Consider the following 27,121-nt stretch of genomic DNA (forward strand, 5'->3'; position numbering starts at 1 on the left):
GTGTGTGTGTGTGTGGGTGTGCTCTGTCCTTTTACAGCCACATTCTCAGGAAGATTCAGTAAACTGCGCGGGAGAGCCGGCGCTCCGAGGTGAACGCCCGCTCTCCCAACGTGCGCCCAGGCCGCTCTCCTGGGCATGCGATTTCAGTATTCAAATGAGGGCCCGCGCAAATAAGGAGGCGCTAGGGACACTAGCGCTTCCCTAGCGCCTCCTTATTGGCGGAAGCGGCGGCTGTCAGCGGGTTTGACAGCCGATGCTTAATTTTACCGGCGTCGGTTCTCGAACCCGCTGACAGCCACGGGTTCGGAAAACGGACGCCGGCAAAATTGAGCGTCTGTTACCCAACCCGCGGGCAGATTTTTTTTTTTGGGGTGGGGACCTCTGACTTAATATCGCTATGGTATTAAGTCGGAGGGTGTACAGAAAAGCAGTTTTTTCTGCTTTTCTGTACACTTTCCCGGTGCCGGCCGAAATTAACTCCTTTTGGCAGGAGTTAATTTCTGAGAGTAAAATGTGCGGCTTGGCTGCACATTTTACTTTCTGTATGGCGCAGGACTTAACTAATAGGCTCATCAACATGCATGTGCATGTTGCGGGCGCTATTAGTTTCGGGGGGGGGGGGGGGGTTGGACACGTGTTTTCCACCCGCTATTACCCCTTACTGTATAAGGGGTAATAATAGCGTGTCGAAAACGCGTGTCCAAACGGGGGCTAACTGTGCGCTCGGCCTGAACGCTCCATACTGAATTGGCCTGTCTGTGATCCAGTCTGTCAGGGGCCTAGAAGGAAAACTGGCATTGGTAGCCGCTGCGAGCTAAGTCAGCTGCGAAGGGGATCGTGACCAGTCTTCCTTTTATTGATAGTCCCTATTGGATACAGTGGGTATTTCATTTGATTTTAAGCAATCATTGAGGGGATGGGGATCGATTTTTTTATCTGGCTTTATTTTTAGTTGCAGTTAGATTTCTACACGAGGCTGAGATGTTTTAATGTTGTTAGAAGATTTTTTTCTTTTTTTTTTTGGCAACATTTCACAGCTGCTTTAATGCAGCTGTGAGCTGGCTTGGGTTCTGTTTTTCTTTCTGAGTAGCCAGATAGGGAAATGATCACAGAACGTCCCAGGTCTCGGGGGCGGAAACGCAGGGTTCCAGCTTCACATCCTCCTGCTTGTGCAGAGCGGCGGCAGCAGCCTGCACACAGGCTCGTTCAGAGCAGCTACTCCTGCCTCAGGATTTCTCCGTAGGAACTGGACTGTGTAATGCTTGTGTCGAATGCTGATTTCCTTCTTGGAAAACCAGTGTGGGAGGTTTTTTTTTTTTTTTATTCCTGTGATATAAATTCAGCTAGTTGTTTTTCTTAACTACAGCACTGCTGAGTTTTGTTCAGTGCTACAGTAGATCAAGGTATTATCTGAAGGAGAATTATCAACCCAGCTGAGGAATCCATGCCAGCATTCCGCGGTTTTCTAATCTAATTATTTTTTCTTCAGTTAAAGCCATGCAATTTTCTTTGTGCAATGTAAAAGCAGCAGCACAGTAATGGTTGTGCACATTTTTTCTTACGCAGATCACTCTGCTTGTACTCTCCTTTTTGTATACATCTAAATTTTGGCTCCTCCAAGAGTTGAGGGCTTCTTTTGATATAGTTTGTTTATAATTATTTTTTCCTGGTAAGAAACAGTGATGCCTGCTGCATTTGCTTACATTTCCCTGTCTCAGTATTATATCCTGAGAGCAGGACTCAGGAAGATTAGCGCAAGCAGCTGCTGCTACCATGTATAGCTTATGCAAAGTCTTTCAGATGGTTCAAAATATGCTGCTGGCTACTTTATGGTCAGTTTGCCCTCGGTCATAGACACTATCCACTAGGGGGCATTAATGCTGCTTTCCAGTGCTCCTGTACATAGCTGCTTCTTCCTGCTCCTCTGTGTTGCCAATTTAGTGATTCTTTTGACTCTAGATTTGATGATATTTTTTCAACCTGATGGAGATTTCAGAAATGGGAACATGAGATGGAGCTAATTTAGCTATTTAAAAATTTAGAGACAAATCTGACAACTTTCTCACATTTCTAAAATCTCCATCAGAATCCCTGTTCTGAAGCAGAAAGGTGTCCTTTAGAGTATGCAGGAAGAGCCCAGGGGTTAGGCAGGCTGTATAGGAATAACATGCATATGCTTCAGCACGCGCGTATATTTCTAATGCAAGAAAGTGCATACTTTATCTACCCATTATATAAACATACATGTAAAATAATCATGACACTGTGTGAATAAACAGACAGAATTAAATGTGGAGGAGAATTAAATACAGAATTAAATGTGCATATACCGTTTTGAAAAATGCTTGTACACCTACTTGGACTCACCAGTTTGCTGATCGCTCCTCCAGTTCACCAGTCCTTCTCCAGTGTACCTAGATCAGTGATGGTGACCTCCAGTCCTCGAGTGCCACAAACAGGTCACGTTTTCAGGATATCTACAATAAATATGCATGAGAAAGATTTGCATGCACTGCCTCCATTGTATGCAAATTTATCTCATGCATATTCATTGTGGGTATCCTGGAAACCTGCCCTGTTTGTGGCACTCGAGGACTGGAGTTCGCCATCACTGACCTAGATCCTCTGGCATTTCACCCTGAATCCCCTACCAGTTCTTCCTTACCTCCCACCCAAAAACTACAGGCAAGTCTGAGTTCACGTGCGTGAGCCAATTAGCAGACGTAAAAGTGTTAGGAACAAGTTTGGTAATGTATATGTGATCTCTTATAAAAAAAAAAACAAAAAAAAACGCTACCGCACTTACTTCAGAGCCTCGCCCTGGAATGCCCCTGTATTGCCCCTTATTTTCCTCCAGTAAAAGGTATGCATGAAACCAAACATATGCATGTACTCTTGACATTTATAAAATAGCTTATATATACGATATATATATATATATATATATATATACATACACACACAGACACACGTGTACTACTTATTCGCGCATATATGCTATTTTTACGTACAAAACCCCTTTGAAAATTCAACTCCAAATGTCCAGACAAGAAAAATTATTTTAGTTTCAGTACAGTGAATGTGTTCGTGATATCTTGGTATTTTGCACAGTACAAGAGGAAATACATGTTTGTTTCTCTTTCTTTCTCTGGGGTTGCAAAGTCTTTCATCCTGAGGATTCCCATTTCAGTTTGTGTTTGTTTCCAGTCTGTGATCCCTTATTCTATATTTGTTGAGGGGCTGTTTATAGATGACATTATCAAGGCTTAAGCCACACACTCCTTTTTCAACCCCTGTTGCTTAACGAGACAGAGATAACTAATCCGTTGGGTTGAGGTTAAGGATCACATCCATACAGAACTAAGGGTCACGCTTTTGGGTCCAAGGTCATTCTTGTTTCCCAAATAATAATATTAGGTTTAATTTTTTTTTTTAACTTATTTTTAAGTGTCTCTCAGGTCATGGTGGTGTGGATGTATTCGGGGTGCGTCACGCTTCTTCACTTGGTCATTCGTGCCAAATTGCTTGGCCTCAGCTCTACAGTAAATTCTACCCAAGCAGCCCCAGCAGTGCAGCGGGGACTCCAAAGAAGAAAAGATCTTCTGAGGTGGATCCTTTCTGAAATTGTCCCTTGGAGGCCTTTAATTCGAACTTACCCCAATGAAACATGCGCATTCTTGATCTTGAGTTAGGTAAACGTAAGAACCTTTGTGTGAGTGCAGACGTTGTCACCAGCACTTTGCCTAAATGTGAAGCAAAGGGTCTGAGGGCGACAGTTAATCCCAGCATGGGTTTTGCCTCCGATATTTATTTAAGACAAATGTTCAGATGGAAGTGCTTTTAAAAAGTTACATAATGCTGGTAGTGTGTACCGCCCTGTACAGAATGAATTGTGGTTGCAAGGTATTTGCATAAAACCATTTGGGCACAGGAAGTTTAAAGGTCATGGAGCGTGAGGGTTGAGGGTCTCCAGGATTCACAACTTTGTAAACCACCGCCATACTGCACTACCAATGCTATTCACACAAAACTCCTGGTGCTTTTATTGGCTGAAGATTATTTTTTTTCTTTTTTAATTCTTATTTCCTAGGAGACCCGTTATTCTTTTCCATCTGACGTTTATCAGGTAGCTGTCATATACAACCTTGACATCTTCTGTCTCAGTTTTTTTTTTTCTTCTACATCTCCTGACAAAGCTGTAGACCAGCTTCTGATGCATTTTGGTGCCTGTTCTTCTAATGGAAGAAGCCGGGCTACAAATAAAATAGTGCGTTTATTTATTTATGATTCACATTTGATTGCCCACTTCATATCACAGATCCCAGGGCGGATTACAGTAAAAATCACAGTCACAACTTTATATAAAGTGCATATAATCATGTAACGTACAACCCCCCCCCCCAGTTTTATCCATCAACAAGCGGCTCTCAGAGTTTAGTAAGAGCTTTACTGAGCATACATGGGAATTCCCCCATGCACTCGCTTCCTCATGAACCCCTCAGTCTTTTTCTTTGTCAATCTACTGCACAGATGTGTTCTCAAGCTCTCTCTGAAAAAGTTCTATTTGTGACGATTATTGGCCTCATTGCATCTTTTGTTTTTGCTGCTTCCTCATCAGCCTCTCCTCAGAACATTTCAGTTCCAAAAATAAAATAAAAATGGAAAAGCCCAAAGCCAAGAAGGCTGAGGTTAGTGTATTTAAGGCCTGCATTACCAATACCCATGCGGTTTTTTTTATCAGTGCCTAGGTGTAGATCATGCCTCTGACTGCTACAGTTACGCTAGGATGTTCCTGATGGCGCAGCAGTACTAGGCCTGGAAAATAGAGACCTGTGGAAGGTGCTGTCAGGTAAGAGCCCAGACTATGGTGCTTGGTGGAGCTGCTTTACTTCTTGGAGAAAGACGTCAGTCTCATGGCACAGGAAATCAAAGCAGGATTCTTGTCCACTCTATACCATAAGTCTGGGGGAGGCCCCCCCCCCCTCCCATGCTGGCACTGGTTCCCGGATCCGTGACAGATCAGGGGTTGAGCATTGTACAGAATATTAAGGTACTGAAGAGATGGGAGGGCTCTCTGGGGCCATCTTCCTTGGTACCAAAGAAGCCAGCGTCATTGTCATGGGACTCTGCTGGAGTGGAATTGTCCTCAACCCTGAGTTGGAAGTTCATGTCCTTGTCTCAGGTGCCATCTTTGGTGCCAAGCCACCTATTCTATCCTGATGCAATGCAGACCATGGAGCACCTTCTCAGCATAGCCCCCCAAAGGTTGCTTCCTCATTGGATCAGAATGCCTCAGCACATAAGCACAAGAGCCCTGCTATAGCACAGAAAAATGTTTCACCGGCACTATTGACCAGATCTGGTGCAGGGCAGTGAGAGAAATCGACGCAACCAATACAGAGTGCCTCCGAGCCAGTCACTTTGAAAGCTACAACTGCGGCCCCAAGTTCTCATCCTGTGGGAGTCCAGATTTCAAAGCTGATGAAGAATTTCTTTGTCTTCTTACACAATAGAGTCCAAAATCCCCAGGGGCTCATGCTTCACCCCAGTGGCTTCCAGCAATGGGAGTAAGTTCCTATCCTGAAGTGGTAAATTCATCTCCTCCAGGGGGAGTCTCTTCATGCATCAGAAGGGGAAAAAAAAGGGTCAGTTTGTTTTGAGTTCCTGCCAGTGGTAACCCCCTCAGACCGATGGAGACCCCCTGCTTGGTCACCTTTTTCATCATCAGGGTCATGGCTCAGTGTTCTCCTTTGATTGAGGTGGGGGAAGATTCCGCCGGGATTCCATTGGACCCCCTGCCAGATTTGCCTCAGCATACCTCTCCTCTGGAAGATCTCTGCTACTTGCGTTTTTTGGATAAGCAGGCAAAGACACTATCAGAAACAGGAAGGAGCAAAACCCAAGAACAGATGCTTTCTGGCTTCTTCAGTTTCTTCAACCTTCAGTGGACTCCACATCCATTCCAGTGCATAGACTTCTCAAGGACCTGCAAATGAGGATGTGGCAGACCTCAACATCATATATTAGGGTGGCTCAGAAACTTGACATAACATTTATTTATTTGTTTGTTTTTACATCTTATATAGGATCCAGGCTTTGAGGTAGTCCAGCTACTGCACTTCTCTGTTGTAATGGAGTCTGCATTGAAGTTAGCAAAGTGCACTCATGTTTCCTTTAACATGCCTCCTGGGAAGGATCCCAAAACATTGACCATATTTGAGAGTTAATAGGTCTTGTTCAAAGGATCCATGCCTAATGCTTGGACTGTGACTCATCAGCTGTATACATAGTGCAGTATTTACATGAATGCATGCAGAACTTGAACCATTTGATGGAATTGTCAAACCCAGGAAAGGTGGACCTCCATTGAGCAGTGGAAGACGTGGAGAAATGTGAGAAACATTTGATCCACTCCATGTGCAAAGCTTTTGACACTGCGACCAGAATTTTGACCTCTTCCATAGGAGCTCGAAAGCTTGCAAATAAGTGGCCTCCATGAAGATATGCATGACCATTTGGCGGATGTGCCCTGTACAAGGGACAACTTGTTTGGTGACAGGGTTCGGGAGGTAAAGGCTCTGATTAAGGAGTATTGGTCTATCCTGCGGTTGTTAGCAGTAGCAGTGGACTAGCTGGCTCCAGTCTGACAGCATACTTTTCCTACAAATGTCTGTTCTTCCAAAGTCACCCCTTATGTCCTTTTCAATGTCATTGAGCTCCTCCCACTCTTCAGCAACAATGCCTATTATAGGTTGGGAGAGGGAAAAGTGTCAACTGAAGTCCCAGATCTCAGGATCAGTTTTTGATGTCTTTGAGGCCCGCCTGCCTGCTCCTCCTGTGGGGGGAAGGGTCCAATCCTTCTGGCATGGATCTGAGTCACCAGGAACCAGTGGGTCCTGAAAATTGTGGAGTATGACTACCACTTGCACTTTTCCTGGCCTCCTTCATCCCAGCAGATTTCAGTCTTTATCTCCGACCCCTCTCAATTTTCCTAGTTAGCTGGTGGTAGAGTTGCTCCTTTAGCAGAAGGTGATTGAACTCGTCCCTTTGCAAGAATATGGCCAGAGTCTATTCCCAGTATTTTTTCATCTCCAAGAAATCAGGAAGATTGAGGTTTATACTGGTCTTGCAAAGGCTGGATAAGTTGTTGGTAAGGGAGAGGTTTAAGATGAATTCCCTTCAGACAAGTCTTCTCTTCATTCAACCAAGGAATTTGATGTGCGCTCTGGATCTGAAAAATGCTTATGTATAAATTTCATTTGCCCCAACCATACATACTCTACCAATATAAGGTACGTCTTGTGGCCCTGAGAGCATTCTCAAAATGACTTGCAATAGTGGCTGCACTGCTTTATTGCTAAGGAGTGTGTGTATTCCCTTGGTTGGTGATGACTCCATCTCTGACAGGAGTCCTGGAATCCCTCAAGACAACCATACAACTTTTTCATCCTTGGGTTTCCTGGTTAACATTACCAAGTCCAGTTTGGTTTTGTCTCAAACAATTCACTTCATAGAAGCCTGTATATATATTTACTTCAGGAGAATGTGTTTCTTCCCATTGAAGAAGATGTGCTGCTGATGAGTCTAGTGAGGACCAAGTATCATCAAGGTCAATCCTGGTTCTTCTCAGACACATGGCCATGGTGATGTGTTTCCTCTTATTCGTCTGCACATGCGGAGCCTTCAGTGGGCCCTCGAAGCCAGTGAGATCAACTGTATCAACCATTATCACACCAAATCTCTGTAAGCCCCAAGATGAACCCAGAGGATTTATGGATAGACCCGGAGGTTCTGATGATGGTTCTCTCTCTCTCTCTACATCCCAGTGCAACAGTTAACCCTGTCCTGCCTCCACTAAGGGGTGGGGTGTGACATCAGTGCCTCCACTAAGGGGTGGAGTGTGACATCAGTGCCTCCACTAAAGGGTGGGGTGTGACATCAGTGCTGTGTGAAGCCAGGATTGTAGTTCCTAGTGGAGAGTCATCTATATAACAATCTTCTGAAGCTGAGAGCCATCATTATGTGCTAAGGGCATTCTCTTATCTACTCTTGGGCAACAGAATATTGATCCATATGGACAACCAAGTGGACAAGTTCTACATAAACAAACAAGGAGGCATGGACTCTTACTCCCTCTGTGAGAAAGCCCTCTGAATTGGTTGTGAGTCTCATGGGACACTTTGTCTAATGCCTTATGAAAATCCAAATACACTACATCTATTAGCTTACCTTTGTCCACATGTTTCACCTCATGTTTTAAGCATGCCGGCACTCATTTGGCCTTCCTTCCACTTTTTTTAAAGTGTGGAATACATCTACTGGGCTTCTAAATGGTATTTTTAAACAATGACCACACCTGATGTAAACTTAACCTTTGTAACTACATTGTTGCGTTTGGCGGTCTGAGGGTCTCCCTCATGAACTGTCGCTCTTACTTCCAGCTCCAAGCCTCCAACAGGGACCCCTGATACCGCACAGGACCTCCGAAGGAGACACAGCAGACCACCTCATCCTTGCAGGTTCAATGCGATACCTTGCAGGATGCCACCAGCCTCCAAACATGGCCACCCTTAGGCGCGTGTGCACCTGACCCTTTTGCATTTAAAGGGTCTGTGGCAGGAAATGCCCCGCAGCGCCCTCAGACGATGTCAGGAGCCCTGGCCTATAAAAGGCCACTTTGTGCTGTGGTCCTTGCCTCAGCAACAGGTCTCCTACCATTGTGTACTGCAAGTTGCTCATTGTTTCTCCTGCGTCCTTGGTCTTCTCCATGTCTTCAGTTCCTGGCCTGCTCTGTGTTTCCAGCTTCTGGTCTTCTCCGTATCTTCACTTCTGGCCTTCATCCTGGTCTTCAATCCTCATGGTCTTCGTCTTGTCCGTCAACCCCTGTGGTCAGTTCTGTGGTCCTTCTGTGTGCCTTGCCTCCTGTGATGCTCCTTGTCTTCCTGCCCTGCCCATCCATCCTGCTTTTCCTCAAATGAATCATCGGCTTGGACCTTGGCTTGTTTCCTGGATTCTCTTGACTGCCGCCTGCCACCAATCACTGCCTGATCACTGGACATTCTCTTGACTGCTGCCTGCCACTGACTACTTCCTGAACATCAGACCTCCCGTGATTGCAGCCTCCCCTGACTCTGGCCTGCCTTCAATCTTTCCTGTTTGCCATTGCTGCACCTACGGATCTTAAGGACTTCAGCAAAGGCCCCCACCTAAAACCTGCTGGCTCCGGCATTCGAGAGCTCAACCTAATGGGAACATGGGCTGCAATAGGTGAAGCACCAGCTGGACCTCTGCCTCATCCGACTCCACCAGCTGACGGTGGGGACCTTTAAAACTCCTCCCTGCAGGTTGCACCAACTTCACCTCAATCCAAGGGTCCACGTCTTCAACATATGCCTTCAAAATACACCTTTCAGTATTTTTCTGTTTTACTCATTTTATCAAAGTCTCTCTTTAGAAACTTCCTGAGTGAGGAGAGAAAAAGAGAACAGGCGACTTCCATATTCAGGAGGAAGTGGAAAGAGAGAATAGAGGTAGGATGTGTAGGAGAGAGTGGAGACCTGGGAATCATGGTAAAATCGGGCACTCAGATATTGGGTGTGGATTGCATGGGAGAGGGGAGGTTCAGAGGCTTAGTGGAGGGAGAAAATAGGGAATTGATGATAAACAGGGACTTCATAATAGGTGGAGGTATGGGTGGAAATGTATTAGATGGGCTGGGAGGTATGAGATGTGTTGTATCTGTGGACCCTTTCGTTGAGGCAGTATTGTCTCTACCTGCAGGGAGGAGCCCTACAGGTTCCTACCATTGGGGGTCATTTATCAAAGTGCTATATGGCATTTTCGCATGCATTAAGCTGTTTTTGCATGAAAAAAATTCCTTAATGCATGCGAAAACGCCATTAATGCATGTGAAAGCAACATAACATTTGGTATGATGCAAATGAGAAAAGGGAGGATATTGGGGTGGGAATTTTGGCCAAGTAGGCTCACAGTTTTGAGAAGCTAAATTGCATGGCTTTAATGTGAATTTTAACTACACCTTTTTCATTTGTGTAAAGCTATGTGATAGGGCTTCATTGTGGTTGTGATGTTTTTTGCACATGCTGTTTTAAGCTCCTGGAGAGCCAGCCAAGGTATTGGGGCCCTCCTGGGAGGGGGAGAGAGAGAGAGACTGACTGACTAGCCATAATGCCCTCACGCTAGAGAGGTATTTATATCACTATGGGAGGCCCACCTAGTAACTCGAGGTGAGGTTTAGATATTAGTATAGGGGTTAGGGGCCACTTTGACATTCGAAGTGAGACGTACGAACAGAACAGTGCTCTCTTGTGAAGATTTGATGACCTTCAGAGTGAGGAAACTCACCCAAAGATGAGATCTGTGCAGTGTTCTCTCAACCTAGCTTGATGTTACCCAGGTAGATCTCCCCCCGGCACTTATCGCAAAGTGCAAAAACGTTATCACTAAGATAGTGCTTCGCATAGGTATTAGCATAAATTGCGATAAAGTGCCTATTATCATAAAACACATCCCTTTTCCTATCGCATGCAATATTTAGTGCATTTTGATAAATCCAGGCAGAGCAGGTCCCATCAGGACCTACACCTATTTGAGCTCTTGTTCCCCTCGGTTTGAGCCTTTGGGTGCCAGGGCCGGCAGGACTTGGGTGAGGTCTCTGCTGGTGGCAGAAGAGGTTCTTAGTAAGCTGGGTCGTCGGCAGGCGGCAGTCAAAGGCATCTGGGGGTCCATATGATGGTCAAGGGCAGGCAGCAATTAGAGGTGTCTTGGGTTTGTGTGATGGTCAGGGGTTGACAGCAGTCAAGTGAAGCGAAGGACCAAGCCAAGGTCAAAACTGGGTATCCGAGGGAAGACAGGAGGGGTAGATAGGCAGGGCAGGAAACCAGAAAGGAGACAACTGAACCAGAACTGAAGATAAGCAGGACTGGAACTGAAGACAAGACGCTAGAGCAACACATACTACAACAAGGAACTGGACCTGTTGCTGAAGCAGTGAGGGGATGATAGCGAGAACCTTTTATAGGCCTGAGCATATGATGTTATCAGGAGTCACCGTGGGACTTTTCTAGCCGCTGGCCCTTTAAATGTTTAGAGGCGACGCGCGTGACTAAGGAGGCGTGCAGCCTGCAGCGTTGTACCGCAAAGTACACTGCCAGCACTTCGCCGCATCAGAGCGCAGCGTCCCAGCGCGAGGAGGCCCGGAGAGATGAGGTTGTATTGGGAGCCAGCTGAGACTGCCCAGCCATGAAGATGAGTTCAGTGGTCCATGGGGTAAGCCCGCAGACTGCCAAACGTAACAAGATGGAGCTGTGGATGTGAAAATGGGTTAGGAGAATAGGTTCTGCTTGTGGCATGCCGGCCTCCCTCTGCTTCTGCCATAAGCAGGCTGAGCTCCGCTCAAGGTCCACAGGCCTTTCTCTAAATTCTGCACAGGAGGGGAATTCTGTGCTCCTCAGTAGCGTAGAATTCCTCCAGGAATAGTAAACACACAGGAACTGACAGAACAGCTGCTCTTGCAGCAGCCAGGAATGCTCTTCCCCTCCTGTAGTTAGCAGTCTTGAGGGAGAGTGGACAGGAAGCACTTTGTTTCTCCTGCTGCCTATTTGAGTGAATTCACTAACCAATGGGCTGTGTGAGCGGCAGAGAGAAGCTTCCTTGTCTGCCCTGCCTTGGGGCCATTCTCTTAGTTCACTGTGATTTACACAACTGGAGGGGAGAGAACTGGAGAAGAGTGGCAGATAGTACCTCTACAGAGGGAAGCAGCTGCATCCCTGAACAGTGACACAGACAGGGAAGAGGAATACAAGCAAAGCTAAGAAAAGAAAAATTTAGAGTGTGGAAGGGAGGAGTTACTCAATGTTTTTCGGTGCACATGATAGTGCCAGAAATCACTGTGTATCAATGTATCTTTCATGCAAGCAGGTCCATCAACAAGGCCCTCTTACAGTTTCCTTCTGCTTGTTTTGTTGATGGCACTTAACCTTGGTGATAATAGGGAGGGGGGAGGGGGATGCTTGAGACATGAAGTTTGGTTTTTTTCGATGGGTGCGGCAGCCCCTATCATAAAGTCTTCTTGCCACTGATTTAGACCCATCTGGTAGCTCTAGATTAAGGCCTGCCTCAGCTGGAGCCTGCCGCTAGAGGAGGATCTGACGTCCAGGGAATAGTATTCCTGTTTCTTATACCCTTCATGCATCTTTTGGCAGATAGGAAAGACGATGATAACAGAAACGTGTTGAAGGCCATGCTTCAGTGTAGGACTATGTGTGTAAATGCAATTTTAATGTGAAAGGAGTCACCTTGCAATGAACTTGAATTAAAATGATGATTGATTATAGAGCAAATTGGAAGACAGGAATTGGTATTTACACTCTACTCCATGTCTGTTGGGGCAGAGCCATGGTGGCTGCTCCTTTCGGAAATCCATGTGATCTGACCGGATGCAGAGTTCCCCGCCTTGTTTATTTCTCTGAAAGTGGCTCCTGAGATCGAGCACACGCTGTGCAGCCGTGACCTCCCCCCTGCCTCTACCCTCCTGATTCTCAGGAAAACTGAGGACAGTAGCCGAAGCACGAGGCACGATTTGCCATGGAAAGGTTATGCTTTAACTGAGAAGCAGGTGATTTGTCCGTCCTGTCTGATGCCCCATGTCCCCTCTCTCCTGGATCCTAGTGAGCTTGGTTTATTCTTTGCCCTCACCCTCGTTTGGCCATCACTAAGGATTAAAAATGTAAATAAATTATAAACCCAGAGGACAGAAATGGATAATAAGAATCAAACAGAAGCCTGGCTTTTCTGTTAGTGAGGACAACAGGAGGTGTGTGCTAGTTCTGTAAAGATAGCTGGCTCTGAGGCCAGGTTGCGCTTAATTACAAGAAGACTTTCTGAAGGAGAAGGTAAGGCTCCAGAGCACATTCGTTTCAATTAGAGTAATAGTGGCTTGTGGAGTTGTAGGTTTTCTCTTCAGTCTCTAAACTTTCTCCTGTGCCTCTGCGTCTCTCCCGCTCCCTCACCATCGATGCTCACTTTCGGGCCGATAGAGTAAAGTCCGCGGGAGAGCGGACGAACGCCTGCTCTCCCGGCGCGCGTACCGGCCACTCTCCTGTGCGCGCGATTCACTATTCAAATTAGGCCTGGCGATAAAAACAGGCAAAAGAAGGCGCTAGGGACACTAGCGTGCCCTAGCGCCTCCTTTTGGACTGGAGCGGCGGCTGTCAGCGGGTTTGACAGCCAACGCTCAATTTTGCCGGCGTCGGTTCTCGAGCCCACAGACAGCCACGGGCTTGGAAACCGGATGCCGGCAAAATTGAGCGTCCGGTTTTCGACCCGACAGCCGCGGGCCGACTTCAATTTTTTTTTTTTTTTTTACTTTTGGAAACTTTCAGGACCTCCGACTTAATATCACCATGATATTAAGTCGGAGGGTGCACAGAAAAGCAGTAAAAACCTGAAGAAATTAGCGCCTATCTTTGGGTAGGCACTGATTTCTGAAAGCAAAATGTGCGGCTTGGCTGCACATTTTGTTTTCTGAATCGCGTGGGAATACCTAATAGGGCCATCAACATGCATTTGCATGTTGATGGCCCTATTAGGTTCTGGGGGTTGGACGCGCGTTTTCAGCCCCTTACTGAAGAATAAGGGGTAACGCTAGCGTGTCGAAAACGCGCGTCCAAGGGCAGGTTAACAGTGTGCTCCGTCGGCCTGTTTGTTAGTTATAAACATTAAACCGTGGGTTCTCTGAGAAACCACTTCAGAATAAGAGACCCAGACAGAGCTTCAGGGAGGTAATGCTTACTTTCTCCGGTGCTTAAAGTTATGCAGAGAGAGCTCCATTTTCAGAGATTTGCCATCTTTCATATTTTTCACTAATTAAAAAAAAAAATTGAAGGCTTAGTTCGTGGAGAGTCAGAGAGATATTTTTATGCCTAGGTTTCTAATGTGGGGCTCTTTGATGTGAAAAGCTGATGCAGTATCTATCTGTATGTGTGTATGTGTATATATACAGAGAGAGAGAGACGGTGATTTGTGCACAGGAGACTGCAGGGGGAAGGCTCCCCCCGAGACCCTTCAACCCCGCTCGCACTTGTGAGAGTCCCCCCACAGCAGCACACTTCCCCCGGGAGCCAAGTGCCTTGCCTCCGTGATTTACTTGAATCCTGATGAGCAACAAACTTTTTTTTTTGGCTGCCCTGTCTGGCTGCCTTCCACACTTCTTGCGCTTGCAGCTGTTTTAAGAACCCAGCCCTCGCAGTGCCAGCCCTTGATAGGGGGCTGGAGACCGTGTGTCTCGCTTTGGAATCCGGTGCATGTGCACCCCGAGCCTCACATTTAGGAATCGCTGTTGTACGATGACTGCGGTTCCCTTGGACCATCCCTGCCCCAGGAATTGTGATTACCACACATCCCCAAACCCTGCTGGCCTAAAGGTCTCCTGTATGGCAGTGTGTGGTACCGTCACTGAGTTAACAGGCTGGCCCAGCACATAGGAGAATCAGTCGTGCCGCTTGTGAACCACTGGCTGAGCCTGGTTATTTCTTGAAGCCCCACCCCATTTTGCTACTTCCTCAGCCCTGAATCTCAGAAGCTGAGGTGATGCTGTAATAAGCCCCAAGCCGTCACTTTACTGTTGCTTGAACAACCGAAGGTGATGAATAAATAATGTATAATGGCAGGAGGAACCACATTTTCAATAAAGGGGTGCATCCATGATAAAAGGTGCCAAAGACATATAGGAGTAGATTTTCAAAGGGTTACGCGCGTAACCCCCGAAAACCTGCCCCTGCGCGCGCCAAGTCTATCTTGCATAGGCTTGGCGGCGCGCGCAAGCCCCGGGACGCGCGTATGTCCCGGGGCTTTGAAAAAGGGGCGTTCCGGGGGTGGGGCCGAGGCCTCCTCCATTGCGGCCCTTCCAAGGAATGGCGCGCCGGCGTGCACAAGTTAACGCCTGCCCGGCAGCAGGCGTAACTTCGACGATAAAGGGAAGGGGGGTTTAGATAGGGCAGGGGGGTGGGTTAGGGAGGGGAAGGTGGGGGAAGGTGGGGGAGGCGGATGGAAAGTTCTCTCTGAGGCCGCTCTAATTTCGGAGCGGCCTCTGAGGGAATGGAGGAAGGTTACGTGGCTCGGCGCGCATAAGTTGCACAATTGTGCACCCCCTTGTGCACGCGCCGACCCTGGATTTTATAACATGCGCGCGCGGCTGCGCGCGCATGTTATAAAATCGGGCGTAGATTTGTTCTCACCGGGTTGCGCGAACAAATCTATGCCCGCGCGTATGTCTGGAAATCTACCCCATAATATGTAGATTAAGACCTTAGATTCACAGAGGAGGTGTATTGGCACAGAGGCCACTAGTCTGTTTTGTAGATAACACATGATTAAAAGAGTTTTAAAGCCCCATAAAGGAAGCAATAAAGCTTTAAAAAAAACAAAACTGGTCAGCTTAGACTACAAGAATGACTTTTTCTTTTTTTTTTTTTTTTTTTTAATTTGTAATTTTTTATTGCTGACAGACATAGAACACAAAAACAGCAACAGTCATCAGATATTGTCAGACAAAAGAGAATCAGCTTACGGAGCACCCAACCAGGGCTGAATTCAGAGAATCACTTTTTCTAGTCTCCCTCCTCTGCTTACTAATTCATTTACATATTTCTGAAATTCTAACAGGATACTCGTTAATAGCATGAACATAGTGTGCAATCTCTTCTTTATGAATATCAAAATTGTAATCTGCCCAGTATACAATGTAGAAGTTGCGGAATGTAAGAACGAACAAATAAAATAAAATGAATACAAAACTCATAAAATAAACCATCTAGATATTTACTGGATCACGACATTCATGTTTTCAAAGTGTGCCAGATCAGACTGGATGGCATTTGCCAACTCTCTCTTAAGAATTTTGTTTCATTTTTGTCCAGCTCTGCTGCGGATGTCAGCACAGGAAATGAAATAAACCTAAATCATTCCTTGCGGCATTTAGTGACCAACCATGGCACTTTCTGAGGCAATTGTGTTGAGAACTGCAGCCTGCAGCTTTCCTGGTCGCACAGAATCACATTAGATCTACAGCTGTGACAGCGACAGGCTGGGCTACAACATTATGCCTTCCACTCTATTGCAAACAGAACAGTACTCCATATTCACTCTTAGGGTTTCAGACATGCCCATGGCAAGTAGACGTACATAAGAATTTCTACACTGGGTCAGACCGAGGGTCCATCAAGCCCAGTATCTGTTTCCAACAGTGGCCAATTCAGGTCACAAGTACCTGGCAGAATCTCAAACAGTAGATAAATCACATGCTGCTAATGCCCAGGAATAAGTAGTGGCTTTTCCCAAGTCTGTCTAGTTAATAACAGCTTCTGGACTTCTCCTCCTGTCCAAACGTTTTTTTTAAACCCAGCTACACTACCTGCCTTTACCTCATCCTCCAGCAATAAATCCAGAGCTTAATTGTGCATTGAGTGAAAAAGAATTCTCTCCAGTTTGTTTTAAATGTGTTACTTACTAATTTCACGGAGTGTCCCCTAGTTTTTGTATTATTTAAAAGAGTAAACAAATAATTCACATTTACCAGTTGTATTCCACTTATGATTTTACAGACCTCTATATATCCCCACTTCAGCCGTCCCTTCTCCAAGCTGAACAGTCCTAACCTCTTTAGTCTTTCCTCATAAGGGAGCCGTTCACCTCTGGACCTTTCCAGACCAGCTATATCTTTTTTTGCGATGTGGTGACCAGAATTGCACACAGAACTCTAAAGGCCCAATTTTAAATGCCCGGCGTGCGCAACCCTGTTTTTATTTTTACGCGCACGGCCGGGCCTTGCACGTGCTGCGCGCGTTTTAAAAGGGACCCGGCCGCACGCATAACCCTCGTTACGCGCACAAGAGCTCGGCCGAAGAAAAGGGGTGGTCCAGGGGCAGAGAGGGGCGGTCTGGGGGGGGCAGAGCTGGAGGCAGCCAGTACAGCAGCTATTTGCCGCTGTGCCAGGGGATTGCACGCCAGCAGCCTGCCGGTGTGCGCAACTTACACCAGCTCAGGAGCTGGCATAAGTTCTAAAACAAGGAAAAAAAAAAAGGTAAGGCCTTCTAAGGGGTCATGCAGGAGAGGGGAAGAGGGAGAGAGGGTAGGTAGGGGGGTAGGAAAGTTCCCTCCCAGTCCGCTCCTTAATTTTAGTGGATTGGGAGGGAACTGGGGGAGGCCCTGCGCATAAATTATAATTTTCAACCCTCCCCCCCTTGCGCCCTCAGCCCCCAGTTTTATAATATGCACCCGCCAGCGCACACATGTTACAAAATCGTGCGTCCATGTGCGCACACCTGGTAGCGTGCGCACATGGATACGCGCGCGTATTTTTTAAAATCTTACCCCTAAGTGCAGTCTCACCATAGAACGATTCAGAGATGGTATGACATTCTCAATTCTATTCTCCATTACTTTTCTAATAATTCCTAACATTCTGTTTGCTTTTTTGACTGCCACCGCACACTGAGATGAGGATTTCAAGGTACTGACCACAATGACACCCATATTCTTTTTCTGGGCCATAACTCAACATGGAGCCTATCATCATGTAACTATAGTATGGGTTACTTTTCTCTATGTGCATCACTTTACATTTGTCCACATTAAATTTCATCTGCCATTTGGATGCCCAGTCTTCCAATCTCGCAAGGTCTTCCTGCTATTTCTCCAATCAACTTGTGATTCTGAAACTCAGAAGAATTTTGAATCACTCACTAATCCCTTTTCCACATTATGTATAAATATATTAAAAAGCATCAGTCCCAGTACAGATCCCTGAGGCACTCCACAGTTTACCTTTCTCCACTGAGAAAACTGACCATTTATTCCTCCCCACTATTTCCTATCTTTTAACCAGTTTGCAATCCACAATAGGACATTGCCTCCTATCCCATGATTTTTTTCTTTTTCTCAAGAATCTTTGAAAATGCCTTCTGAAAATAAAATACACCATGTCTTGTGGATCGTCATTATCCATATATTTAGTAACCCCTGCAAAAAAATGTAGGAAGATTGGTGAATCAGGACTTCCCTTGTGTAAATCCATGCTGGCTGTAACCCATTAAACCATGCCTTTCTGTATATTCTGTGATTTTATTCTCTAGAATAGTTTCTACAATTTTTCCCAGCACTGAAGTCAGGCTCACCAGTCTATCGTTTCCCGGATCTCATCTGAAGCCCTTTTTAAAGATCGATGCCACATTGCCACCCTCCAATTGTCAGGTACAATAAATGATTTTAATGATAGGTTACAAATTACTAGTAATAGATCTGCATTTTCATTTTTGAGTTCTTTCAAAACTCTGGGATGTACACCATCTGGTCCAGGCAATTTGCTAGTTTATCAGTCTGCCCTATCACATCATCCAGGTTCACCGTGATTTGTTCAGTTCTTTCAAATCATCGCCATTAAATACTGTTTCCAGCACAGATATCTCCCCAGCATCCTCTTCAGTAAACGCCGAAGCAAAAAATGAATTTAATCTTTCCGCTGTGGCTTTGTCCAAGTGCTCCTTTAACCCCTCGATCATCTAACAGTCTAACCGGCTCTCTCACAGGCTTCTTGCTGCAGATCTGTTTTTTAAAAGGTATTATTATGAGTTTTTGCCTCTATGGCCAGCTTCTTTTCAAATTCTCTTTTTTTGCCTGCCTTATCAGTGTTTTACACCTAACTTCCCAGTACTTATGCTCTTTCCTATTTTCTTCAGTTGGATCCCTTTTGGCTAAAGCAGCCACTCTCTCACTTCATCTTTTAACCATGCCAGCAGCTGTTTGGATTTCCGCCTTTTCTAATGATGGAATACATCTGGTCTGGGCTTCCAAGATTGTATTTTTAAACAGTGTCCATACCTGATGTTAACACTTTACTTTTGTAGCTGCACCTTTTAGTTTTGTTTTCTGTTTCCTCATTTTATCAAAGTCTCCCTTTTGAAAGTTAAATGCTAGAGCAGTAGCTTTACTTAATGTCCTCCCTCCAATCACAAACTCAGATCTGACTGCGTTATGATCACTATTGCTGAGCAGCCCCACTACCATTACCTCTCACATGAAATCCTGCATTCCACTAAGAATTGGATCTAAAATAGCCCCCCCTCTTGTCGGTTCCCAGACCAGCTGCTCCATGAAGGACATTTATTTAATCTAGAAACTTTACATCCCTAGCATGTCCTGATGTGGCATTTATCCAGTCAATATTGTGGTAATTGAAATCTCATATTACTGTGCTGACAAATTTGTTAGCTACCCTGATTTCCATTAGCATTTCATCATCCGTCTGTTCACTTTGGCCGGTCAGATGGTAGTATATCCCCCACTGCTATTCCCCTTTGCACCTGGAATTTCCACCCATAAAGATTCTACTGTGCCTTTAGTCTCCTGAGGATCTTTGTTCTGTTGGATCCCATGCCATCCCTAATATAAAGCGCCACCCCAAGTTGATCCACCCTATCATTGCGATATAATTTATACCTCGATATAGCACTGTCCTGTTGGTTATCCTCTTTCCACCGGGTCTCTGAGATGCCAGTTAATTCTACCTCTTCATTCAGTGCTGTACATTCCAACTCTTCCATCTTTTTAGACTTCTGGCATTAGCTTATAGACATTTCAAGGTTCATTTTTGTATTTGTATATTCAACTTTCTTAGCACTTGACAGGGATAATTTAGAATGCCTTAATGCAATCTGTTCCTTACTTATAGGCAAATGGGCTATGCATGCTTTTATTGGAACGTCTCTATCTGGATGCTCTAACACCCCTATAATTTTATTATCCTTCAAAGATACCATCCTCCCAACCATGCACTGTTGAGCGAGTCTTGACTTTCCCGCATGATCTAGTTCAAATGCTGTTTTATCTTCTTTTTAAAGGTTAGCGCCAGCAGCCTGGCTCCACTGTGGTTAAGGCGGAGCCTGTTCTTTCAGAAAAGGCCCCCCCCCCCCTTCCCCAAAGTGTTGCCCGGTTTCTAAGAAAACTAAAGCCCTCTTCCCTGCACCGTCGTCTTATTCGTGCATTAAGATTCCGGAGCTGCCTGCATCTGGGGTCCCAGGATCAGGGAAAAGGTTTTACTTCTCTTGGCTTCCCTTTCCATTTCTGTCACATTCTTTCTGGCACTGCATGTGCTCTCCTCTTCCCCCATCCTCAACGCTCCTTGGAGTCTTAGGAATCCCTGGCTCTTGAAGGGTTCAGTGCTTCAGGGGATGCGGCCCTGCGGAAGAGAGAGACCAACACTCACTCACGTGAACTGAACAGAAAAATAAATGTCCTAACTTGGCCATAAAAAGAATATAGCACTCTGGCAGGCAGGTTCTCCCACAATGTTTTAAAAGGTCCAAGCCATGTATTTTTCCTCCCCTCTTCAACCCCAAACATAACCACACCCAAAACTGTCAGCGTATGTTCGGACCAGCAATGGGTTGAAGATGAGATTTCCTTACCGTGTAATCAGCAATCTGCTGCGCACTACTCTTAGATTACTGTAACAGCAAAATAAAGGGTTTGGTCCTTCCTGAACTGGAAAGAGGGATGCCTTGTCACACCGGACCCCGCAGTTCTCTTTCAGGCCGATGCAGTATCGGCGCGTGTTAAACGGGCACTCATTTTGAGCACCCGCTCCCTTAAGGCAGGCCGATCCACCTCTCCCGGGAGCCCCGATTTGATATTTAAACCGGGTGTCGCAGTAAAAAAGCAGGCGCTAGGGGAAATTGCAGCGGGTGCTCGGGAGAGGTGGCTGTCAGCCGGTTAGGAAAACGGACGCTCAATTTTAGAGCATCCCTTTTCCTGATCTGACCGCCGGCACCCTTTTTTTGGGGGGAGGGGGAACATTTCTAATTTTTTTAGTTCCTCCGACTTAATATCGCCACTTTTTGGGCTCCACCAAAATGAACACCTGCTCAGGGCAGGCATTAATTGTGGCGAGTAAAAATGTGCGCGTCGGGTGCACATTCTTTTTTTTTTTGCATCGGGGGAAATACATAATATTCTCATCAGCATGCATTAACATGTGATGAGCGCTATTACCTACACGCGCGATTGGACGCTCTAACCCCTGTTCTGCATCGTGGGCTATAGACGTGCGTTGAGCCAAGCACTGTGGCCAGCGCACGGTATTGCATTGGGCCTGTTTGTGATCCCATCGGCAGAGGCTAGGAAACCTCCGCTGGGTTCTTGGGCCATCTGAGCTTTCTCTTCTTGCATAAGAAATGGGAAAGTTTAGTCACCGCTATTGGAACATTTTGTGTACCTAAATCCTAAATGTTGTGATAAAATAATCTGTACCTCACAAGTGTGAAACCTTTTGTTTTGTATTTTCTGGGCGTATTCTAAGATAAAGTTCTCTCACATGTGTTACTCTCTTGTCCCGTGGCACTTTCTTGTATTTGCACGTGTGCCATTGTTGAGAGAGGGCTTTTCAAACTCAATAAAAATCCAGTTGCAAAACAAACCAGTAGAAAGTGTGGCATTCTAGCTAGATTCTGCTTCCCACTACTAATTTATAGTCTTGGCTATAAATGGATTGTTTTTTTTGTTAACATATGCCAGCTCAAACCTCCACAGTAACCTTCAGTAGGATGGTGGGCTCAGCTTCCCTTATCCCTCCAAGGCACTTTCAGCCCTGGAAGAAAATCTGAGCTGTTCATAGCATTTATATGGCGTGATAAATTATTACGTGAGCGTTGACTCTGTATTTCTGTAACATTAGGTCAGCATTCCCTTCCATGGCGGGAATGCATTTTAGGGATGTAATTCTTATGTTGTATTGTCTTTTAGTGATGTATTGGATTGTTATTATGATGTATGTGATTTAGTGTAAACTAGTCTGGGGCGAATTTGTATTAAATAATTATAATAATACAACATAACATTCTTTATATATATATAGAGAGAGAGAATTGTGGTATAAATTTATTCAGTCTGGCTATCTTAAGACCTACTCTCACCAATTTACATGCAGCCGTGTTCCCAGCTTGAATGAAGTTTTACTTACCTTGTGTAAAAATCTACAGACATCTGTTTTGGGCTTTGTAATCCTTTTGTCTGTTGCTGTTGCCTTTTCACCCTGTGTGGAGGTCATGAAGTGCTTACTTTTTTTTTCTGTGTTTTCTTCCCCTAGCCCATCTATGTGCTCAGATTTCCAGAAGTACAGTTTCAGGATGCCAAACATCGGATTCCAGAACTTGCCCCTGAACATATACATTGTGGTTTTTGGCACTGCCATATTCGTTTTTATCCTCAGTTTACTCTTCTGTTGCTACTTGATCAGGTAAATGTTCTCGCACCTTCCTGATATCATCCGCTCTCCTGTTTCTTTACAAAATATGTATTATCTTTAAGCTGTGATGCACGCTGATGTGGCTGGCACATTTCTCGCCCGGAGAAGCCAGTTTTGCTTTTCCAGTGCATGTTTCTGTGGGGGGTTACATGCTAATCCTAGCAGTTCAATTGCATGCTCTGAGGCATATTTTTCAGAGAAGAAATCCTAGGGTTCACATGTTTATCCCCTACATTTTGAAATACTTTGAATAAATGTTTATGGTCTGCCACTCGGTTTTTTGATGCATCTCTCTGGCTTTCTCTCTTGTAAAACCATGTGAGTAAACATGAAAGGAGCCTGTACCTTGATAGCACAGGTTGCCTGATAAGCCCTTATCTGCATTTGTGCCTTTCTTAAATGTCTGTCTGTACAGTGTGCTGGAAAGGGAGGTGGGAGAAGTGGCTCTGTAACAAAACATAAGAAGGAAACTGGGTAAAATATAAATTTCCCTCTGGGTGTTCCCAACGGCGCCCTAGTTAGTTCCTTCACAACTCCTTAGAGTCCACCAGGATTTCTGCGTTGTCTGCCCCTGGCTTCCCCAACACCACAGTCGAGTGGCCATGTAAAGCGGAAATGTTAATCTGAACAGTTATGTTGGTAGCAAAGGTTTTCAGTTTTGAAACCTTTCCTGATAATAATTGTAAAGACACGTTTTCCCCCAGAGATAAGCAAGGAAAGCAAAGTCAGATGTTAAAAGAAGGGGAAAAAGGTTGGACCCACCCTCCTGAATAAAGGCAAAGCTATCCACATGGAGAGTGCAGCCTGTCGGGCAGCTTCCTGCCAGGGTCTGGATCGTTTCAGGCCCTTTCCCCTGACTCTGCTCATTGCTTCTCAGTCTTTTTGTCTAAGATCAGATGTAAGGTCTGAGTTATGAGCCCGGGACTGGCCCTTCTTGGATTTTTGACAGACAGAGCCCCACCCCCATTGTAACAAGGAGGGTTAATGCCAGGTGTCTTTTGGGAGCCATGAAACTGTTTGAACCTTGGCCATATCAGGATTTAAATTCCTGTAAAAATTCTTTGTTGGTTAAAAGCAAAGCAGTGAACTGTGTGGATTTGTTGCTGATTGGGAACGGTTGTCCCGCACCCTGCACATGAACACGATACATTTTTAAGACGCAGCAGCAGAGCTGCGTGTTTCCATTGTAAAGCAGTAGAGTTTGCATATTCACTATTTACAAGCTTTGGCTTTAGGGCTGTGTAAAATGAGTGCTGTAAACTTGTAGCCACTCCATGCCTGGGTCCTTGAAAATTTCCACAAGGTCAGGCATCTTCAAGCAGGGTAAGACTGCTTTTTTTCAAAATGCCAGCTTTAATAGTCTCTTGGCTGTGTTTTCTTCCATTTTTAGAGTCAGCTCTCGCTGTTCCTGGGCTAAGTCTTGGCTCTTGGCTTAGTTACCTAGGTGTCTTTCGTTCTTAACTGTTCTAGCGCTTTATTTGGCAATAAAAGATGTGGCCTCTTCTGGCCGTGTACCCTGTTTTCACAAAGCTTTTCCCTATTCAGCTGCTCATGCCGTAGTCCGTGCTTTGCATGTGGCAGTGCGATCTCTGCGAGGAGTTCCCATGGAAGATCTTGACATTCGCACCCTGTATCCTGAGGGTAAGAAAGGTGGGAATGGCCGAAGAACTTTCCAAAACGTTAACTATTGATATGTTCTCAGAAATTAAATACACCCCCGTTTCTCACTCTGACCTGTAAAAGATTTTGCTCATTTCAGCTGCAAGGGAAAATCAAAAAATGTTTTGCTAGCATTACTTGCTCTAAGCAGGAGGTTCACGGGGCAGTGGGTTTACAGGGGCCAGTCTAACACAATATAGCGTCTGTGGTATTGGATTTTGAGCCAGAATTTACCTTACGTTAACAGGCGTAAAAACAAAATGTGGACGCCCTCTGTGCTGCCTCACAAGACGAGAAGAGAGCTGCTCACTATTCGTGGCATGCCGGCTTGCTTTCAGTGTTTCGATAGGTTTGCCACATAGCAGCAGTGAAATGGCAAGCAATTACGTATGTTTTGCTGTGCAAGAAAAACAGATCTTTACGTTTGTTCCTCTGGCAACATGAGCAGTGCCATCCCATGAAATGCTAGGTTCCTTCCCCCCTCATCCTCCCCGGCACGATAATCCTGCGATGTTGCTTCCTTATTGGTCTCCCGACGTAATCAGCTCAGATTCCTTTTAAGTACTGGACGTTTTTGTTTTTTTTCTTGTGTCGTGACGACACGTTATATAGTGCAGCGGTTCTCAGCAGGCGCGTTGTGGAGCCAGCAGGAGGCCGCTCTGTCCTGATCAGCCTGGCTGGGAGTTGGCAGACGTCTCCTTTATCGAGCATGACACGAGGCTGTTCTCACGTTCTTCTCCTGCTCTTGGCCCCGTAGGAGGCCGTTCCCTCCTCCTTCACCCAGGTTAAAATAAGACATAGCCAGGTCCTGCTGTTCTGGGCCCCGGTGGGACACCGACTTTATCTTCCTCCTCCAGGTGTGGTATTGGTGCTGCTGCTGCTCTCTTCATCCCCCCGGGACCCAGAAGTGACAGATAGCGGCAGCAGCACAAGGGGGAGAGGTGCGCACTCCACATAACATAGATCCACCGCCGACTCCTGCCACCACCGCCTCCTCTTCCTCCTCCCCCAGTATTTTTCCTTCATCTGCCGGAAAGGAAGGAGGGAGATTGTGGATGCAGTGGAGGATTTTCCCGCTGGCTGGGGCCAGGAGGAGGGAGAAATATGAGAGCTGCTAGGCAGAGAGGTGGGGGAGAAGAGAGTGTGGGTGCTGCTAGGCAAGGAGGAGTGGGGGAGAAGGGATCAGTAGTTTGCTGAGTTGGGTGGAGGGAAGAGGGGGTCTGGGCAGACTGCTGGGCATTAAGGGATGGGGAGAGAGGGGGTATGGAGCTGTTAGGCAGGGAGAGGGTGTGGGTGCTGTTAGGACGGAGGAGGGGTGGGGCAGGTTCAGGAGTCTTATTGAGCAGGAAGGCGTGGGGAGACAGGTTCAGGAGCACTGTTCCCTCTCAGCTGTGTGCATGTGCACACAGGTCACGAATCCCGCGCACGTGACAAAACAAGTGCGCACAAGAAATTCCATTATTTGCATTATACTGGTTCATAGCGCCCAAGTTTGAACTCGGCTTATAAAACGTTGCACAGAAGAACATTTTTGTGCACAAAGCATATCAAAAATTAGAGAGAGCATGGGTGAGGAGTCTGCTGGGTAGGAAGGGGTGGGGAAAAGGAGATGGAGACTGCTGGGCTGGGAGAGATGGAGGGGAGAGGGGAGGTCAGGGAGATTCTAGGCAGGAAAGGTTGAGAAAGAGATCATCAGGGATATCCTGCGGGGTCAAAGGGCAGGGAGATTTGAGCAGGGGAGAGAGGGAGCGTGGCAGATAGGATGTCGGAGGGCTTGGGAATGCTGGGCAGGGATATGAGTATGCGAGGGGATGATTGAAAAGGAGTAGTTGGAGGAATTGAGGGATGATGGAGTGCAAGAGTCATTTGAGAATGTGCATTTCTTCTTTGTACTTTGCTTAGTGTGGGAGGAAATGTTTTCCATTTCTAATTCTCTAGTTGTGCGCTGGATGCAGAGGAACCTCTTGGAGTTTCTGTTACAGTTTTTGTCTCCACATTTGTAATTTGTTATCTTCCATTCTGTATATGGTGAAAATGGTCCGTCTGTGCTCTGTGTGTGTGACTGAGGTAAGGTATTGTACTAGCATGTAGGGGTTTGTATCAGTCTTATTTGTTGTGTTTTCTCAATAGGACATGCATTATTGGTGAACTGCTGCCTTTTCATAGATAGGGTCATTGCTGTTTGAGTCCTCGCCGTTAGTGCTGTTATAATATGGTAGGTTTGCTACACTTGTGCTGTTTATTTTCAAATTTTGCTTTATTACAGTGCACCTCTTAGTAGAGTGAGATTGTTTTGATGTTACTGAAAAGACACCAGAATATCTTTTTTTTGTATGGAGAGTTGTACGAGGAAATATCCTAGTTCTGCTTTGCATCCCTTGTTGGGAGGCGAGGGGCAGGGGGGTTTCCTGTGGATACAAAGGATATATATTTACATTTAGCCCCGTGATGGTCATGTGTTCAGCGTGTCATACATGAGAGCATCATCTGTCAGGTGTGTCCTCCTAGAAAAATGGTAGAGAACCACTGTTACAGTGGGCCCCTCTGAAGCCAGCAAAATGGCAAACCTCTGAACTCTGCTGGATTATGAACCAGACATCTCTTTCCCCAAATCTTTTACTTCTAAAATCTTTAGTAGCCTCATCTTCTCAAATATATCCATGTTAACTATTAGGCATCAGAAAATGCTAATAATGAAGCAGGAGGTTAGGAGTTAAGATGGCCGACATGAATGGTGGCAAGAGAACCTGAGAATGACATGAACTTTCTTTTTCTTCAAAATAATTATCAAGTACTGCAGCGACAGATGATTTTCATATGACTATTTGAAGTTTTATTCAGTCCTTTTAATCCCTTTTGAGCCAGGGCAAACACTTGACCTTTAAGTGCTGTATATCAGGTCTCTTTAAGACTTTAATAAACAAGAAATTATCGTTGCATTTCAGCAGCTCATTTCTAACCTTTATAAGCCTTGCCACTAGACGGTGGGGAAACCTCACAGTCTCCTGCTCCTTGTTGGGCACTGCTGCCTGTTTTCTTAACTGGTATATGTTGTTCTCTATCCCCATTCCTCACTTTGCAGTGTCGTGCTAACAAATGTCTGTCCTGGACCTCTTCAGCCTCTCAAAGATGCTGAACCTAGAG

The 27,121-nt window shown here is 45.7% G+C and overlaps 1 protein-coding gene across 4 annotated transcripts in view; it reads left to right on the forward strand.

The window, feature by feature from the left end:
* RNF24 (ring finger protein 24) overlaps positions 1-27,121 on the forward strand; it is a 140,152-nt gene that overhangs the window by 62,715 nt on the left and 50,316 nt on the right. For 3 of the 4 annotated variants that reach the window (XM_029593520.1, XM_029593510.1, XM_029593503.1), the window contains exon 2: positions 22,160-22,309. In XM_029593520.1, coding sequence (XP_029449380.1) covers positions 22,167-22,309 — 143 coding nt within the window. In that variant the 5' untranslated portion in view covers positions 22,160-22,166. Of the gene's footprint in view, positions 1-12,770; positions 12,915-22,159; positions 22,310-27,121 lie in introns of those variants that run through there. The other variant, XM_029593528.1, reaches the window with a different exon arrangement.

Source organism: Rhinatrema bivittatum, chromosome 1 (assembly GCF_901001135.1).
Source record: "Rhinatrema bivittatum chromosome 1, aRhiBiv1.1, whole genome shotgun sequence".
Classification (NCBI taxonomy): Eukaryota; Metazoa; Chordata; class Amphibia; order Gymnophiona; family Rhinatrematidae; genus Rhinatrema; species Rhinatrema bivittatum.